A 19388-nucleotide genomic window follows, 5' to 3' on the forward strand; every position below is an offset into this window, starting at 1 on the left:
AGAGAAAGCTCCAGGGAGGCCTTAAAGCACCTTGCAGTACCTAAAGGGAGCCAACAGGAGAGCTGGGGAAAGACTTTGTACTGAAAAATGGTAGGCTTTGATTGGATATTAGGAAGAAATTCTTTACTGTGAGGTTGGTGAGGCACTGGAACAGGTTGCCCAGAGAAGCTGTGGATTCCCATCCTTGGAATTGTTCAAGGCCAGGTTGGATAGGGCTCTGAGCAACCTGACCAGGTAGTGGAAGGTGTCCCCATCCTTGGCAGTTGGACTGGATAACCCTTGACAGTCCCTTTCCAACCATACTATTCTATGATTCTATAACTTTTCAGATTAAAAAAAATCAAAATATAAAGATCATATTCAGCCAAAGATCATATTTCTAGCTGCAGTAGAAAAGTCCCTTAACCACAAAATTATCTTGTCTGATGCTTCCTTCATCAAAGACAATTTTAAGAAGACACTAAAATGTTGAGGCAAGCCAGACAGCTGTAATTAGAACAGCTTCCACTCTAAATTCAGCTGCATGTCCCTGTCCCAAGCCAACATGCAGGCCCACAACACCTGGACAGATGGTTGTCACAATTACTTCTTGGTATCTCATATAGCACAGCAAGAGAAAACAGAGAGAAAGCAATAGAAAAACACAAAATGCAGCCAGAGAAGGATGAGTAGCACGACTCTGAAAGAAATAATTAGGTCACATACTAAAAAAACATCCGCTTCAATCAAATAAGTGAGTTAGTTTCCATTTGAGTGGAGTTTTGCAAATTTTTTGCAATTAAGTAATGAAGGAAATAACTCATCTTTGCTGTCCTATCAGTAGGGTTCAGTACTTTTTGAAATCACCATTAATTTTTCATGATCCAATAAAAGTGATAAAACCAGCATTGGAAAAGTCTAGATTGTTTTTTACTTAAAAAATTGAAATTTTGAAAAAGTAATTAAAACTTCATGACTCTTTTACCTGCAAGAAGAAATTGTGTTCTCATATAAGTAATCACATGTGTAAACACAGCAGGGTGTTTGACCTATAATGTCAATTTTTGAGAGTGTATTTGTGTGGAAATTTCCAAATCAGAGTGAAGAGGATTTTTAATGTAGCATTTCAGTGCAGTCCAGTGCCAGTCTGTTGTCCAGACCCCTCTAATGGGATGACTTCTCTGGCTTGTTGCCACTTCCCTCAGGCAGAGGCTGGGGATATCTGTTTCACTGGTGAAGGTGTCCTAAATAGCTACTGCGCCCTCCCATGCCTGAATAAAATCCAGCACGCAGATGCTTTTTCTGTCACACCTGCCAGAGAGGAAAGTGGATCCCTGAGCCCAGCTGAGAGACCACAGCATCCATCAGCCTGTTGGCAATGAAAAGAATGGTTTCAAAATTGTGGACTCTTTGTATTTACTGCAAAGGATATTTCTTGACCATGATAGCCAGCAAGTGACATGGTGCTGGTAGTGAGAAATTAGGCTACTGAAGGATCTGATAGCCTGGGATCTGTGCTTGTGGGTGTCACAGAAATGACAGTAAGATTATAATGGTTTGCCTTTAAATACAAAGGAGGTGTTTGCATTTTGATGGTGGGTGGGACCTCGGGTGTGTCAGGGTTGGAACATATCCACATAGGGGTGATGAGGATGGTCTTACACAGCACCTGTGAATTGGTTCACTTAGAAATCTTCAATGCTTTGAAGATATGTGTACCACTGCTCTGATGATGGTGCTATGAAAATAGTGTAAATATATGCAGCTGTAGTCAATGAGGTCTGCAGATGTATTACAGACATGAGGGAATATGGTATTTACTGATTTGTATTGCAACAGAATGCGTTCCCTCTTGGAATGGGAGCTGTGAGGACAAGCTCCCCCTAAAATGGTACCTGGTCTGGCTCAGAGGTTTAAAAAATGTCATTGAATTCTGGTTCTGTAAGAGCTGGTTTTTTGATTCTAGTAATAGGCAAGATTTAGGCTCCTGACTGGCTAGTGAAGCAAACGTACTATTTTTTCATTAAAAAAAAATTGCTTCTAGCAAATTAACTTTTCTAATCACTGTGTAATCAGACATGCACATTCACAACCACCTTCCCTCCTTTCATTTTTCTTTTGTTCTTCCCATTTGCTTCTCTGTTATTCTTTATTTCATCCCCATTGTTGTATTTCCCATTTTAGCTTTAGTTTGCACCTCGTAGCATTGCCCAAACCCTGCAAGGGAGATGGTGAAACTCCTTGTGATTTTTTTTGTCACCCATTTTCCCCTTCTCCCACCCACCTCCTCTTTTGTGTGTTCTGTCTCTACCCAGGCACTGCTCTCCGGGGGAAGTGAGCATCTCTGATGTGCAGCCAAGCACCAGGTGAGTCCCAGCCCCCTGTGGTAACAGTGGGAGGGCACAGAACTGTTTGTCAGTATTCCATAGGGATTTGCACCGAACAGCACCGAGCTCCTGGCTGGCTGCTGGGGGACTCCTTGTCTGTCCTGGATGTCCCTGTGTCAGGGGAGTGGGGAGCCAGGCTGCCGGGGGAACCGAGGCACTGGAGGCGAGCCATGCTGATCCGTGTTGCCATAGTAGCAGCAGCAGAAGATACGGCTGGCTGCCTTCTCAGGGAGAGCAGGAGCTGGGAAATATTCATTAATTTTATTTCAGAGGCTTTAGAAATCTTCAGGAAGGACCTATTTGAAAGAAGTGTTATGAAATCTCTCTATTTACATGTGTTTGCTTTGTCCAGTCAGCACTTCTAGACTGTTTGGGCAAAAGAGTCACCAGCTCTACCAAACATACTCGGCATGGATGCTGTGCCCTGTCTTGGGCAGCCAAATTGGTTGTTTTTCTGGAGCACAGCCTTCGTGGCACAGAGTAGGGCAGAGGGAAAGGTGGCAAGGGCAGTCCTGTGGATGACAGAGAGTGGAGAGGAAGCATTTTCAGTGGCTGGAGTTTACAGGAGGATAAGTTGTTACATTTGTCCCCTGTCCCTTCAGGGTGGGTGGTACCCTGGTCTGTAATGCATCACAGCAGTGAAAGCCAGTAGCCAGGTTCTGATTGACAGCCTGCCACCCTTCCAGCCAGCTGAGTCCAGCAGGACCCTTGAGTCTGAAATGCTTTCATAGACAGTGAGCAGGTGTCAGCAGCAGATGGAGGCTTGACTGGAAACATCTATTTTTTGCAGCATATCCCTTTTACTAGCAATATTGCCTCTCCCTCTGCTACCATCAGCCTCAACAAAGCAGGCAGGGAGAGAGCTAGGAGAAAGTACAGCATGGAAGCAGCCTGTTGTGCCTGCTTTCAGCAACAAGTCAGTGGTCAAACCTTGCAGGTCTAGGTAAATTCTGACTGTGTGGAACACCATGGCCAACTTGAAAAGTAAATGAGAAGCAGTAAGAAACAAAATGCCATCTAAACTTCTGTGTGATGCAGAAAATGTAGTAACTGTGAAACCTAAGCAAAAGGATTATAATGTTTTTGTTATTTTCACATTTGTAATAGTTATCTCCATTCCAAACAAACTGCAAATAGAAATTCAAACCCATGGTTCTGGTGCAAGAAGTTCAAAGACATTGCACTGTTATATGGTCAATTGTCATTAAAATGAATGGTTCAGTTTAATCTTAAAATTCAGAAGTTGGTCCCAGATTTGCTAGAAAATCATGGGATTACCAAATTACAGGAAAGGGAGCAGGGTTTGTTTCCCAAATACAATTCTCCAACCTAGTGTAGTCTATCCAGTTTGAGCTCACTTTTTTACTAAATACAGAATGAATCAGTGAGCTTTTGAATGTTTGCTTTTTTCTGTTATTTATTTCATCACAGTAGAAGTTCCTGGAGTTCTGAAAATGAAGCTGATTACAAGAAGAATAGACAAAAAACGGGAACAGTGAGTTTCAGAAACATTAGACATAACAAAATGTCTATCTGTGTGTTTAATTACTACTTCTATCTAATATGTTCTGATGAAATACAGCTAGCCCATCTTCCTCAAAATAATCTTGTTCTGGGTAATCTCACTACATGCTTAGTTCCCTCACTCCTATTTCATCCATTAGCTAAATATTTTTGTTGTCTTAACGTCAGCTCAAATAATTTTTTTCTGTACTAAGAGCAGAAATTGTGGCAGACAGATCAGGTTTTGAATATTATGGGAGTTAGTGGGGCACAGCCTTCCTTGCCTGAGGCCCACAGTAGCAGACCCTCCTGCTGTTGACAAAGTGTCTTTCCAACATGTCCTTTCTTACTCAATGCCGACATCAGCGTGCTCGGAGTTTATTGTCATGAGAAGTATTCAAATACTGGGAAATTATTAAGAAAAAAGAGCACAATCCCTGCCCGCAGAAAAGGGCAGATGCAAAACTAACCTGTGGTAGTTCTCCCCTCAGCAAGCTGTCATGGGATGACCTGACACCAGGCTTGTTGGATGTCAGCCAGCAGAGCATGAGCAACAAACTCATGTGGACAAAGTGAGGACAGCATGAGAGGCTGGATGTGTGACTTACTTCTATTGAGTGCTCAGGTGCAGTCATGAGTGCTGTGACAAGGACAGCCAAAGGGAAATGTCCTGTCAGCCCCACAGCATAGCCAGCTAGCTGCAGCCTTATGCAGAGGGTTACAAGTGTGACACGAGTGCTATAGAAAAAATATATGGAAGATATGTATAGCATTAAATATTTAGTGGTTTTGAAAAGAAATTCATGTACAATTTAGGATTTAAACATTTAGGCAGCCCTTCTTGTTTTTTTCACCCACCCCTATCTTCTAAAAAAAGACAAGCATTTCTCTAAAGAAATACATCTTATTATTAAATCATGTCCAACAACTTCAAGAAAATACTTAACACTTTTAACCAAACTGACAAAGTAATTGCAATCTTTTTTTTTTTAATTGTCCAAAATAAATTCTGATGCATCAAGAGTAAGAATTTGCAGTATTATCCATCTGTCATTTATCTGAAGACTGAACAAGAGACATTTCATTACCTTTCTCCTGATTTCAACCAGTTCTTCTTTGGAGAACAAGCACAAAGTGAGACATACCCCTATGAACTGGTACGTTGAAAGTACACAGCCATAAAACAAGTTAGCTCTTTTCCTGTGAGATCATTTTGTACCCTCTTTTTGGTAACAGATTGCACTGCTTGCCAATGACTACTACAACTATTGTCAAGTTATTTTACAAATGGTGAGAGAGACCAAGCTTGACAAGGTATGCTTTTTCTTTAATAACATTTACTCTGACAACAGCAAACAACTGTAAGGGCAAAATTGTGTCTGTGTATCTTATTTACTTGATGGTTTGAGCCAAGGTAGATGATGATTTATGGACAAAAGGAGCATTCAGTCAAGTTATTTTAAAATCCTGAGTTAACACAACATGCTCCAAGAATCTGAGTTTGTACACATATCCTGAGCCCTCCTGGCACATCAATAAGTCTGAGCTGAGCACATTACAATAGCCATGGATACATATCTTTAACTACATCCTCACATCCATGGCACAATTCTTTGTTTCTTTCCTCTTTTTTCAACCTCACTGGCTGGTGAGGTTCAGCTTGTTGCTGCTTCCCCAGCACGTTTTCACTTATACTGGAGGCCAGCCAGGATGGGCCAGGCAAAGAGGCCATCTCCGTGGTCATTCCTTTGCTTCTGTGCCTGTGTGTTGTCTTACTGAATCATACTTCACATCCCACAAGTGTAAAATCAGTGAAAATTCATAAAGGGCTTTGTGTGACAGGTGGAAGATTGTATCATGTCATTCTGGACATCTCTGCAGCCTGAAAGAATAGAACTGATGTGCCTGCCAGATGTATGCCAGCTGTTAAAAAGCTATGATAGGTATCTGTTCAAGGTACTGCACACACATTTCCTTGTTGTAGCTATGCTATTATGTGTTTGTGTCTTTTTGGTAGCTCTAAAGAGAAGAGCCCTCTCTTTCTTTTATGCTGTACAATGGGATTTTTGTTTATTCCTCAACTCTTATCTTTCTGCTTCCTCTGAGACAGCCTGGTATGGGTTCTGGTTTTGAAAGGAGACAGTAGAATTTGGGATGGCTTTCATTTTTCTCCTATATATTAATTTGAAAGTTCCTAATATCAATGGAGTGTGCTGTTATAAATGTGGTCTGTGGTTCTGGCATGAGATTATGTGACTGAAATTTCAACTGATGATGATTTTCCAGACTGTGAGAGTTACTTTTCCTTTGAGAACACTACTGCATTTCTCAGGGACCTTCTACATACAAATATGCAGTTTTCTGGTAAAAATAATTTGCTTCTTATTTCCAGCAGGTCATTAAGTATTGTCTAGAAATTAATTCAGGAAGCAACATTTACTCTTAGAATCTTTGTCCTTCTGCTAAAAAGTTAGCTTAGCTCTTGCTTAATTGGAAGAAAAAAATGTGTTTCTTTACACTTACATTTAAATTATCAATATAATTTTATTTCATGCTGCTGTAAATATCTGTGGTACACCAGTCAAGTGCAGCAGCATGAATTTGTATTCTAGGAATTGGAGAACATCCTACTTCCTGATTTCCTGGAGGAGTTGCCTGCACAACACATAGACTCAATCAGATCATTCAGTGAAAATGTTAAATGTTGGATGCTTAATCCTTTGGGAGGATTTCCATTACTGCTCCAAACATCCAAGTCTAATGGTAGGTTTGAGTAGGAGAGATATTTTCAAAAAAAATCTTTGGTTAAACTGCAGAGAAGATTGTATTACAAAACTCTTAAATTATTTTTAAAAAAATTTAGCTGATGTAACAGTGATAGCAGCAACAATTAGAGTTAGTTAGGATACATTTAAAAATAAATGGTCTTGCATAATGTGTGAGAACAAACTTAAGCCAAAAGTATACCCAATTCATTGAAATTGAAATGTACTTAAATTGAAATGTACTTAAATCTTTTTACAGATCTTGCCATGTCTCTTACCATGATTGCTTTGGCCATGTAGATGACCAATAATATGCAGCATACCCTCTGAAACTCAGATATTATTGTGTCTCTTCCTCTTACAAGTGCTTTTATGCTGATAAATTAATTAATGGCTGTACCAGTCCAATATAAAAGGAAAACAGCCATAATCCCATAGGGAAAATATGACTGATATTAGAAGATGATTGGAAAAAATCTGTTCTCTGCAAAGCTGTGGAGACACACACACATATTTATACCTATTAAGCTGCAGATTCTGCCTAAAACGTGATGCTGCTCAGTGGATCATTGAGTGAAGACCAAATCCACAGAGGTAAAGCAGGGCTCCTGTGTAGGCAAAAGTTTGTGTTAGGATTCATATCCTCAGTATTGCAGACAGACTTAATTTTGGCATTTCTTATATTTGAATGCTTGACAGAGCATTAATTAGGAAGTATTAAATGAAAATAATAAAATATTGAAAGACTTTTTCCTGCACATTATGGATTAATAGATTCACAGTGAAGGAAGAGAGGTGAGCTGGGCAGCTTCTCCTTGCAAGTTTTGACTGCAAGGGTCCCCAGCCCATCCCATAATGCTGGATCAGTGCCTCTGCTGTGCCCTCCCTTACCCTCCAAATCTCCTCTAGGGAACTACTTTCTAACTTAAAATATATCTTCATTAGTGTATTTTAGACTGTAAAATATTAATGATGTGAAACATCTGCCTCTTCTTCTTTAACAGAAGCTAAAGAGTTTGTAAAAAGGCTCAGGAGACAGACAGACCTTTGCAACATGGTCAAGGTATGTTCCAGAATGCATGAAAAAAAGAGCCATGAATCTCATTCCTGTGAGCTGTTCACACTATTTTTGACATGCTCCATTGGAGAACAAGTGAAGCATCATGTATGTTCTTAACATATACACCAACCATGTCATGCTCACACTCCTTCCCATCTCTTCCCCCACTGTTAAGCATGCTGAGGGGACATTTTCCTCACTCTGGATTCTTCTGAAAGCCTCTGAGATGTAGTTAATGGTAGCCCATGGAGAGGATAGCACAGTATTGGAAGGCTCAGATGACACTTTCCACTTTCTTTGGCCATCCATGCCAAAGTCAGTCAAGAGCACATGCTGGAGCACTCCTTCCATTGGTGCCCTCCTTGAGTTTTGAGGTGGTCTGGGCTATAGCAGAAAAAGGAAGGTCACAAATAGGGAAGAAAGCAAAAGAGAACAGGGGATATATTCTCTCCTTCAAACATGTAAAAGTTTTTTTTTACATTTTCCCAACATGGCATCTGATTTGAATCGTTACTCAGATGGAAGAAGGGAAGCAGGGAGAAAACAAGTCAGGGAGGAAGGGAGGAACGGGAGGAACTGCAGCTTCTTGGACCACTAAATGTAGCTTTTCTTTATGGGAAAACTTCATCACTAGCAGCATACAAAACACTCCCTCCTCTTACTTAAAAAAAAAAAAAAAAGAGTAAAAAATAAAAAGCATAGACATGCATATGGGCACCTACCCACACAAAAAGTTGACTTCCATGAAGTACCAAGCACTCATAGTTTCCACTAACTGCAGCAGCCCTTGGAGATACTCATACCTGAAAATCTCAGCTTTATGTGCTTCTAAACAGGTCTTCTTATGCATTGAAGAGCATGATCCAGCAAGATCATGAGTGTCACCTATTCCCAGACATTTGTATTTGATTTGCATACTTCAAATCACCCTTCTTGTTTTCAAGCCATGATGTCAAAGGGCTGGTTGTAGCTCTTTCAGTCTTCCTTCCCTATTCTTAATGTGTGGAAAAGCTGCAGTCAAAACTGGATTTACACCCTCAAGATTTAGGGCAAGAGTATTTCAGCAACTGGGGGAAATTCTCTAGAAGAAGCCTGTGGGTGCTCTTTTACACTGTTTAACCCACACAAATTGAATACAGCAGACCAAAAATCAGGGTCAAATTTATACTTCTAGCTCTCACAAGAAAAAGTTGCTTGTACCTTCTCTAGAGCCTCTTCAAAACAAGGTAAAAGTAAAAGAGTTTGAGATTTTGAGATTTTGGGGTAGTGAGTTCCAAGGTTTAATTATTTGCTGTATAAAAAAATACTTTCATTATTTTAAAGTTCCTACCCATCTTCAAGCAATGCTTCCCACAGACCTGCATCACATCCTGTCTCAGTTATTTCTCTCTGAAGGTTAAGTTTATCTTATCTTCTCACACAGGAGTAATTTGATATTTCTAATCAACCTTCTCAGTTTTCTGTCTAAAATGCATCTGGAATTTCAACTAAAGACTGATGGTCAGAGCAGGCAAGAGTGCTCCTGATGAGAAGTGCTACAGAGGCAGTGTGCAGCTGCAACCTCTGAACACTGTAACCACATCGTTCCTTGTAGAGCACTTCACAATAATTCAGCCATCTGGTGAGAAAGTAAGAACAATTTTGGCAGGGTCAACATTCAAAAGAAAAAAGGTAACTTTCCCACCATGTGTAGATAAAGCAGGCTGACAGCTGCTACTACCTGGACATGTAGAAATAATTAGAGCATAAAAAGGTGCAAATTCCCTGTGAGAAAAGAATGTGAATGTGATGCTTGTCATTTTCTGGGGCTGATTCCTGCCTCTGGTAAGTTGCATTTGAGTGTTGAGAGGGCTGGTTCTCAGTCATTTTGGAGAATCATATTTAATATAGTGAAATCCAATGGCTGAAGGGATCAGTCTAAAGTGTTGGGCACAGAGTCAGGTACTAGCAGCCTACTGAAGGTGCTGCCCTGGTAGTTCCCAGCCTTTGGGTCATGTGTTCTTTTTGCAGGCTCTTTTTCTGTCCCTGAAAGCTCCAAGTCAAATAAGAAGAATGCCTTTGTCTTTAACTTATATGAAGGAGATTGCTAAGTGAGAATCAGATTGAGTTTGGTATTTAAAAAAAATTAGCAGAGTGATGAAAAATAGCTTTATTGATAATTTTTGCAAAGAAATGGTCAGCTGCATTTGTTGCTGCTTGTGGGGTCATGTTAAGCACCTGGTATATGGGATTTGTTAAAACATGTATGAATCCTGAAGTCTTCTGGAATTTTACAAACAATATTTTTCCTCTGAAAAGCCCAACTGGATAGGAGTTATTTACAAAAAAACCTTAAGTCCAAAAAAGCTTTAGGATCTTACTGATCTCAGTATGAAAGTATGAAAGACTAAACATATTTATTAACAAAATTTAATGGATTCAGATTTAGTTTCCTTGACTGTTTTCATCATTTCATCAAGATTCTTAAGGAATATTGTATGATATTAGCAAAAATTTAAATAAGTGAAGAGATTATGATACATGTTAGTCTGAAAATTGTTTGCAATATCTCTGTAATACTTTTTGAGAGAAATATGAAGACAGATTCATTCACAAATTACTCATAAGCAGATAAATGGGATAAAAACCAACTAATACTGTTTTAACTAATACTGCATTTCTAATGTTATTTTTACTCTCTCAAAGCCTTCAGCAATTTGAGAAAACTTGTGACAATTAAATTGCAACATAAATTAAGGACAGATAACACTGAAGGAAAGTCATCCCTAATACACCATTCCATGCTTTAGACAAAATATCATTATTTAGTGTAATTATAATAACTCTAGGCAAAGCCAATTGCCCAGGCAATTGCCCAGATAATTCAAGTATGTTAGCCTTGTCTGCTCCATCACAGACAACACAGAGCATCATTGAAAAGGACATCTCCCAGAACAAAACTCTCTTGAAGACAACTTCAGATTTATCTTCTTTGATCCTATACCCCCCCACATCCCCAATTTGGAGACTGGTCATATGAAGTCTAGCATTGAATAAGGGAAGCTTTCCTTCTTCAATTCCCTTATTTGACTGAGTTAAGGGCTTGAGAAAATGAAAGGCATTAACTGTTTTTTTTATTCTGTCCAGACAGTAAGAGCACTCTTGAACAACAACAGCACAGTCACTGTTCTGCGGTCAGGCTTGCATGCCATCTTCAATGAGAAATCTCTGGATGTGACCAAAGACCTCTTTCAAGAGAAGTTTAAGAATCCAAAGAAGCGGCAGAAAAACATACCATTAAAATGTAATTAATTGTTGCTATTTATTGTCTTTCCTCTTAAGCACTAGGTTGTCATTGTTAGAGGTCCAGCATTTCTTCTTGTTTATTCATGACATCTGCCTTACTGGGAATTACACTCTTCCTGTAACCTGAAGGGCTAGAAAAGAGCCAATAAAATTGAGAATCGAGCATGAGGTAATATCCTCCTAACTTTAAAGTTTAAGAATTAAAGGCTTTTGGTTCTGACTCTTTTAAAGCTTTTTGTGACAGCAGGAGTGGAGTTTGTGTTACTGAATTATGTATTTCCTAGAAGGTTGACAAGCAGGGATATTTTTTCATGCTTTCTTTTGACAGGAAATATGTTTTCAATGATTGCATTTTCCTCTGTTATTAGTTGAAGCGCACAAAATCATTTCTTGTGGCCAGATTTTAAAATACTGTATGCTGAACTGGACAAGGCCTTTTAGCTTTGGTTTCCTTTTGCTGTATTGTGGGATCAATGTTGTGCTGTAAACAATAAAATACACAGTTTGTGTGCAGCTGTGACATAATTATTTGACAGATTAATGAAAAGGAATAGAACAGCAACCTAATTTTTAGATTAATGCTCTGCCATTTAAAATATTAGGAAGAGATAGGCAAGTTGTACTAGGCTGTGCACAGAACTAACCAGGGGAACCTCAGCTCTTTGTTCCTGGTCCATCATCAACTCATGCACTGACCAGGGATTTGTCACAGACTTTCTGTGACTGCTTTCAGTAGGAATAATAACTTGTCTGCTTCACAGAATCATCAGGAGAACCATTTCAATAATATACATATACATACTAAACCCAAAACCACTGCATAGAACACTTAGTACATTTTTCTGTTATATTATCGATGTTCTTGGTCTTCCCAAGGTGGTTTTATTGAATTCTTTGTTTTCATTGCTTTTCCAAACTGTCATCTATAATAGGCAAGGTTTCACTGAACTAATACATATGCTTTCTTGAAGGGAGAGGTCTCAATTAAAAGGGTATACAGTATGGGAGGTGCAATTTACCTTTTGGCATTGGGTGGTAGGTGCCAAACTTTTGGGGCAACAATTGCACTGATATGTGGCAGCATTATCCATATTTCTATTCATATTTCTGTTGGTCTACAGAATATTCTGCATTTTCTGCTTTGTTTTCAAAATTTTTTCTCCCTTCAACAGTGAGACCAAGAGCTTTTTTCTCAATCACATGAAATCTTAGATAAATAAGTTAGTATTTCCTCCAAATTCCAGCTTTCTCAGTGGAACTGTTTTTTCTTGCCACCTTTGCCATGATGACTAGGTCAGTGCACTTATGCTGGAAATGGAAATACACATGAATTCTGACTGATTTCAAAGTAGGGTACTATTCCTTGCTAAAGAAATGGTATATTAATCAAAATGCTAGAAACAGATGTCTTAATCTATTTTAAGGTAAAGATAAAAGAAAAATGAGCTTAAAACTGCATAAACAAACCAAAAAGCAGACCAGTCACTTCAAGTAATGATCTTCCTTCTGTGTTTCACAGGTTTGAAGAACTTCATTTCTTCACTGACATCTTCCACAGATATTCGTGATCTCCTGAGCTGTTTGTCTTCAGATCTCCAGACTTTTGTTATTAAGGTATAAAATTAATAATTTCAGAATAGAAGGATGGATCACATCATTTATCCTGCTACATGCTGACTGTCACTAGTCTGCAGGAGGTACATTGCACACTAGCAACCTGACCAGACTGCAGATTTGCATAAATACAATTTGTGCATGCTGTGGAAAAGGGGAGAATTAATTGACATACAAAAATTCCATCTGTGCAAACAACTACAAGCATATTTCTGTGCACATATCCACTCTAGTCGTTTCAGTATCTGCTCTGATTTCATATACACACATTATCATAGCCCCTAATAAACCAAAATTCAGAAGTAATATGTTGGTATAAATGAAGAACATTTCATGGTTCCTTAGATCCTTGTTTCACCAAGCTGTTGACTTTTAGCAAGTACTAAGAACTTCTTGTAGAAAGTCTCTAGCTCTTGTGAAAGATTCAAGTATGACCATCCTGACATATGCACCTTTCAATAGATTACCAACTCTACCACCCCTCTGCCTTCACTGACTCACAATTTGTGTTGGTACTGCTGCATTTGGTTGGTTACCATAACATTAACTTGGGTTGGGGGGTACTTAGTGTTTGGGGTTTTTTTCTCCCTTCTGAAGAAGCAGAGTAAACTGTGTTTCCTTGGCTTAATTATTTACTCTTATTTTTTTCTTTTTAAATGAAGAATAGTACTTTGCAATTCTGTAGTGCCTCCATCTTACATAAGCCTCAACTACATGATGGGATGGTATAGAGAAGATGGAGTGGGACTTTTCCTGGGGGTTCATAGTTATAGGCCATAAGGCAATAGACACAAGTTGCAGGAAAGAAAATTTCCAATAGATACAAAGAAAAAAAAATACCCTTAGAAAAATTAAGCATATGAAGAGGTTACCTGGAAAGTCAGTAGAATCTTTATCCAGGAGATATTCAGAACTTGGCTGGACAAGGCCTGAACTAAGCTGGCCACGCTTTGGACATCAGAATAGGTAATAGCCAAAGATGTCTTTCAACCTAAGACATTTTAGGATTCTAATAGAAAAAAATACCTGTTGCTTTTTTCATCTTTGTATGCAGTTTGTACAGGGAAAATGGTCTGACATACAGAAAGGAATTCTTTTAACCAACTTTATCACAAACCATTTTTTTTCTTTATCTGCAGCCAAGCAAGAGTAAAGAGGCATTTAAAGAGCAGGCATCAGATTTCATGTTGAAATGGAACCTCCTACTGAGCAATGTAGGCAAGATTCTGACCATCAACAGGACAGACAGTTTTGGTAAATAGGATCTTTGTGACTCTAATTTGATATGCCCCATTTTGACCTGAGATGGCAGAGGCAACAGATCCAAAAGTACCTAAAGGGGGCAATGAGGGCTGGTGATGTAATGACAGGACAACAGGGAATGGCTTTAAACTGAAAGAGAGCAGGTATAGACTGGATATTAGGAAGGAATTCTCTACAGTGAGGGGGGTGAGGCATCAGAACAGGCTGCCTGAGAAGCTGTGGATGCCCCATCACTGGAAGTGTTCAAGGTCAGGTTGGATAGGGCTTTGAGCAACCTCTGGAAAGTGCATGGCGGGGGTTGGCACTAGATGGTCTTTAAGGTGCCTGCCAATCCAAACTGCTCTGCATTTCTGTGATTCTATGATTTTAACTGACATAAATGCATGCAACATTTAACAGAGACATGTCTTCTCCTACTCCTTTCCTTTTATCACCATTTTCCTGGTGATGTGGCTAGACAAGTCAGGGAAATGAAATGATTAGGTTTTGACCAAACCAGTTCTCTGGGCAAAACTCTAGGATGAGCATAAGAGAGGAGAGCAGGAGCATGAAGGTGTAGATGGCAGGAAAGCCGGGACTCCCTCTTTTGGCAGAAGTTGTACTTTGTGGGGAAACAGGGAACAGCAGCCTGAGGTGAGAGCCTCTGCTTTCCCTCCATACAAGAGGTGCACACCACAGCAAAATGGTTTGATGGAGATCTGGGGCCACTAATATTCCAAACCATAAGCATTCCAGACATCTCAAGTGATAGCTCTGAGTCCCCCAGGTTCTTTCTGTATAATACAGCCAGAGCAGAGCCACTGCAATAACTAGTTGCCAAAAAAGCAGCTTGTTCCACTGACAACAGATATGTGCTCCTCCTATTTAATGTCTTACACTGACCTAAGTTCTTGTGTAGCCAGCACCACACCTGTTGAAGGTATTGAACCGACTGAAAAGTAGCCTGAAGATAGCCTAAAAAACTGACTGAAAATTAGCTGGGTTATTTTTCTTTCCATCTTAGGGCTCTAAGGCACTTAGAGCTCTGAGCTGTCAAATATCAAATCCATCATACACCAGTGCAAGGTGGGAGAAGGGAAGGAGCTGTGCAGTTGTGTTCACTCAAAGAGGCTTGAAGTGATACAAACATGTCTTAAATCAGTCCAATCTCTACCCTAACTGCCTTTCTCTTCTGTAACACCTTGCAAAGGTGCCATTTCTGCAGAAATGTACTGTCTCCTGTGAATTGCATCTAATCCCAAACTGTATTAAATGCCTTTTAGATTTTCAAAGGAGCAACTTCATATTTTTAACTCATCTGTTGGATGCAGCTTCATACAAATAGCCAAAGAAAACCTCATTATTTTCTTTGAAATGCCCCTTCAAAACCATGCTTTCATTGTTTGCTATAAATACTTAACAAAGGGGTATGTCAAGGTTGTTGCCTTTTGTGTTCTTCAGTATTCTTACCCCATTAATGCCTGTGCTTGTGCATGTATGAACACACTCTTCTGCATCAAGCTGCTGCCTTTTGCCTTCTGTTAACTTGTAAACTGTCTGGAGCAGGATCAGAGTTTTGTTCTGTATCTGCAGGGAACATATCACAGTAGGGTCCCTCGTCCATCAGCTGCTGCATTACAGTAAGGGTGAAACAATCAATCCTTTCTCTCTCTCCAGAGGAGTTCTGCACAAAACTCTCCAATGTTATATGCAGTATTTTTGGCATTGAATAAACTGAGAATGCATTCCAAGGACTGCACTGGAAGTATAATGTTTATTGAAATCCCCCATGATGATGAAATCCTCTTCTCTCTTTCCACCACAAGAAGAGTTTAATGAATTGCCTCCCTGTTCTGCAGTTGTGTTGATGGATGGGATACAATGGATGGAGCACATCTCTTGGTCTGCTGAGACTTTGTTAAACTAATTACAAATTACATTTTCACCCATTTTATGACAGTTTTCCTACTACAATAACACTAGAATTGAATTTATTTCAAATATGAGAGAGTTAAAAATATTTTTTAATATTTTGCTGTGATGCTTCAATAATGTGGCCATTATTATCTTTCTTTGCTCCTTAAGATGTTGTATTTGATCTATCAATGTCCCTTTTTTTTTTTTGCATGTTTCTATTCCTTTAGGACCCTGAGTTTTAGCAGACAGGCTGAAGCAGTTCTGTTAACAAGCCATCTGGTGTAAAAGTTCTGCACTTGGGAACATTGCTTTCCAGAAATGTCTTAAATCTCAGAATTTCTTCAAAATATGAACTATGTAGCATCCACACTGAGGAAACACAATTACCTGGGGAAATGTGTGTCATGTTAATCCAGTAACCAAAACAAATCTTGCTTCTGACTTGACCTCTTGCCTTCTAGCTTGCCACATCCAGCAGACATGATACACTGGCATACTCACACCTCTCAATCTAGGATTGGCTTTCACCCTTTTCCAGCCCAGCGCCCACTTGGGGGATGCCCAGGTGAGATCAGAGGAGCCCTGCAGTTCCCCCTGCTGTAGGGCAGCAGGGAGCAGGTGTGCTGGAGCATTCAGGGCTAATGGGAGCTCTACGGCTCCTTCAGCTCCGTCTCCTTTCCACAAAATGTGTCTCTACACACCTCCCTCATGGAGTTTCATGTCAGCTCACACATCTTGCTGCCTTCCAAGGCACTCAAGGATGCACTGCCAAGCCATGGGGACTGAGTAGTAAGCTGTGCATTCCTCTTCTGCAACAAATTGCTTCAGCCTGGTTCCTCTTGAGAATTGTGTTCCTCTGGATTATCCCAAAAGACAACTGGAGTGGTAGCTTTGGCTTCATGCTTACTCTTAAAGAATATATTGAAAACACCTGTAAGACTGTTAGAAACACTCTTAACTACTATTAAGAAATCAATATAGTTTAAACTCCAACTGTAAAAATCCCTTTCCTTGTTCCATAGGTAAACAAGCACTTCCTCCTACTTTCCTAGCTTAAGGATCCTCAAAAGGATGAACAGCAGAAGCAGCAGCTTCTTAGACACATATAACATCAAAAGAGAGTATTTTTCATTTTTAAAGCTCTGTAAACTGTGGTCATTAATATAAATTGTGATATCTCCTTGTTGATATCCATTTAAACTAGTTTGTGGGATACAGAGGTTATAAATTGCTTGATGAATTCCTATGCAGATTTATGGCATGGAAGATCTACTTTTTACTGTGAGGGCTTTCAACCACGGTATGATTCAAAAGTCAATGGCCTCAGTGAGTCTTTCTTGCCTTTTATCACTTATGGTCCAAGCTCCAAGGTGGGGCATTTAATGTCATAGATATAACACACACAGATGTCTGTAGGAGGTTTCACTTGGGAAGAGGTGGAATGATTTATCTGTCTGAGGGGAGAATGGGGATAAGATGTGGCTATTGATAAGCCTTGTTGTAGAAGTGAGTGGAGATGAGGAACTTGAACAGGAAAGTGAATGAACACAACTGTCCTCTCTAGTTAAATAAGTGGAAAAAAATTGCATATGTTTAAAATTAGCAGTGGTGCTTATTTTTCTGGGATATTTGGAAGTACATAATTTTGTAAGTACTGTTTGATGAGTGCTAGTCCATTACTTTGTCTAGTCTATTACTATAATGAAGCCCTTCAAAAAAGAACACATCATAAAGATATGCAAATGAAGAGGTTGTCATAATTATCTTTGTTTTTCTTTAAACCTAGGATCCTGGCTTTTGTTGAATATGCTACTTGTTGATTTTGCGGCTCACATTTTCCAGTCCTATATAGAAGACGAGAAGGAAGAAGGAAATGCCTTGGTTGCAAAGCAAAATGAGGTCCCTGTTCTGTGTGTTTACGAGCCCAGCCATCTCTCAGCCTGTTTTGCTGAGGAGGAACCTCAAGACAATGCTCCACAGACAGCTCTTGTGATGCAGAACCAGAATAACTTTGGATTAAGCAATGCTTTCCAGAGTTCTGAGTTGTTTGGTGAACACAGCCACTGTCAGCAAGGTGAAATTAACGTTAATTTAAGAGAAAATGATGGGGAAAATGTTATAAATTGGGCAAATTAGGACAGATTGGGAGGTGTGTGGCTGATTGGGGTATTTTCTGCATGTAAAGTAGAACTAATGAAATCCAGGTTTGCATGGAGCTGTGTCCAATGTCACGGAAACCTCAACTCATGAAGCATCCTCCACATCCTGCCCCCACCCCACAATGATATCAATGGATTGTAATCTCAACATCACCCACCTCCCCAGCACCACAAGTTCTGTTGCCAGCAGACATCAGGAGCTCCTTCTGATTCCCCAAATGTTGTCTAAGGAAGAGCAGTGCTGTTCTGGTGGGCTGGGAGCAGGCCATGGCTAGCTGACATACAGACTGCATGTGTTTATCATCAAAAAAGAGAGCACAGTGTGGTCTTTCCTCACTTTTGGAAGCACTGAGAGGCTCTCTTCCCTCCAATTATCTGTTCCTTTTATCAAAAGATATGAAATATCTTCAGAAATATGAAATCCTTGAGACCCTTCTGCTGTACCAGATTTTCTTGCAGTCAGTCCACTGCTCCAAAAGTACTAGCATAAGGTGTAGACATACAGGTAGAAAAGAAGATAGACTCTAAGTCTTCTAGAATACAAGGCTAAAATACAAAAACACATGGGAATATGGATCAAGCCTCTGTGGTTAATGCAAGTGATGAATTGGACATTCAGCTGTTTTCATATTTCTCTTCCATGCAGTAAGAGCACTTGTCTTATGTCTCAGAGAACATCTTGTTTTCCAGAAAACTGTGAAAGAAAAATGTTAATGACACCAAGACTCACAGAGAAAATTAGGTTTTGGGGGTGACGCTACTATAGTTATTTTATTCCCAAGAGGTATTCAGTTTCCATACACTAGCACAGGAGTGGAAATTGACTGTTTTAAAAACATCTTTATTAATTATTAGGCCCTGTAAGGAACCCTAATTTTTTTAAAGTATGCTAAGACTAGCTCAGCAAAGAAAATTGGAGGGGAGAAAGCAGGCACACAGAGGACAAACCAAGAATGATTTATCTGTGTGATGGGCATGCTTGACAGCTTTTGTTATTTTTCAAATGTAAAATAAAGACCCATCCTGCCATACCACCTTTATGTCAAAATGTAAACTGTGCTGGGTGCTGACAATTTGCAAGAGAGCTCTAAATCAGTGATGGTCAGAAATGAGGAAATGAACCACTAGAAATTTTATTCAGTATCTGCCCATTTCCTGTGCTCTTCACTGTGCTGCCTTTTGTATGTCCCATGCCCACTGCAATGCTTTTGGCAGGGGTCATCAGACAAGGGCTTGAGCCAGGTTTGGTCTGTGGAAGTGATGTGCTTATAAATATGTACCAGTTTTGAAATTTTTGTACCTGATCACAAGAACAGAGCAAGGCTGATTAGAGAGAGAATGAGGAATCTTTCAGAATAAGAGGAGAAGAGTGTAAAATGTGAAATGAGTATGAGGACTTGGGAGAAGGTGTGCATGAGGGAAGGACACAGTGAATGACTGAGAAAGTGTAGGAGTTTAGACATCAAATAACCCAACA

General features: G+C 39.6%; 1 protein-coding gene across 1 annotated transcript in view; it reads left to right on the forward strand.

The window, feature by feature from the left end:
* The window catches only part of RFX8 (regulatory factor X8), a 32191-nt gene that overhangs the window by 10222 nt on the left and 2581 nt on the right, over positions 1 to 19388 (forward strand). The window contains exons 6-16 of the mRNA XM_071429964.1: positions 2295 to 2345; positions 3798 to 3861; positions 4892 to 5026; positions 5106 to 5183; positions 5712 to 5825; positions 6482 to 6632; positions 7639 to 7697; positions 10821 to 10977; positions 12499 to 12593; positions 13733 to 13847; positions 17539 to 17826. Coding sequence (XP_071286065.1) covers positions 2295 to 2345; positions 3798 to 3861; positions 4892 to 5026; positions 5106 to 5183; positions 5712 to 5825; positions 6482 to 6632; positions 7639 to 7697; positions 10821 to 10977; positions 12499 to 12593; positions 13733 to 13847; positions 17539 to 17826 — 1307 coding nt within the window. The remainder of the gene's footprint in view (positions 1 to 2294; positions 2346 to 3797; positions 3862 to 4891; positions 5027 to 5105; positions 5184 to 5711; positions 5826 to 6481; positions 6633 to 7638; positions 7698 to 10820; positions 10978 to 12498; positions 12594 to 13732; positions 13848 to 17538; positions 17827 to 19388) is intronic.

This window comes from Agelaius tricolor, unplaced genomic scaffold (assembly GCF_023055355.1).
Source record: "Agelaius tricolor isolate 1412-34295 unplaced genomic scaffold, bAgeTri1.0.p SCAF_7, whole genome shotgun sequence".
NCBI classification, from domain to species: Eukaryota; Metazoa; Chordata; class Aves; order Passeriformes; family Icteridae; genus Agelaius; species Agelaius tricolor.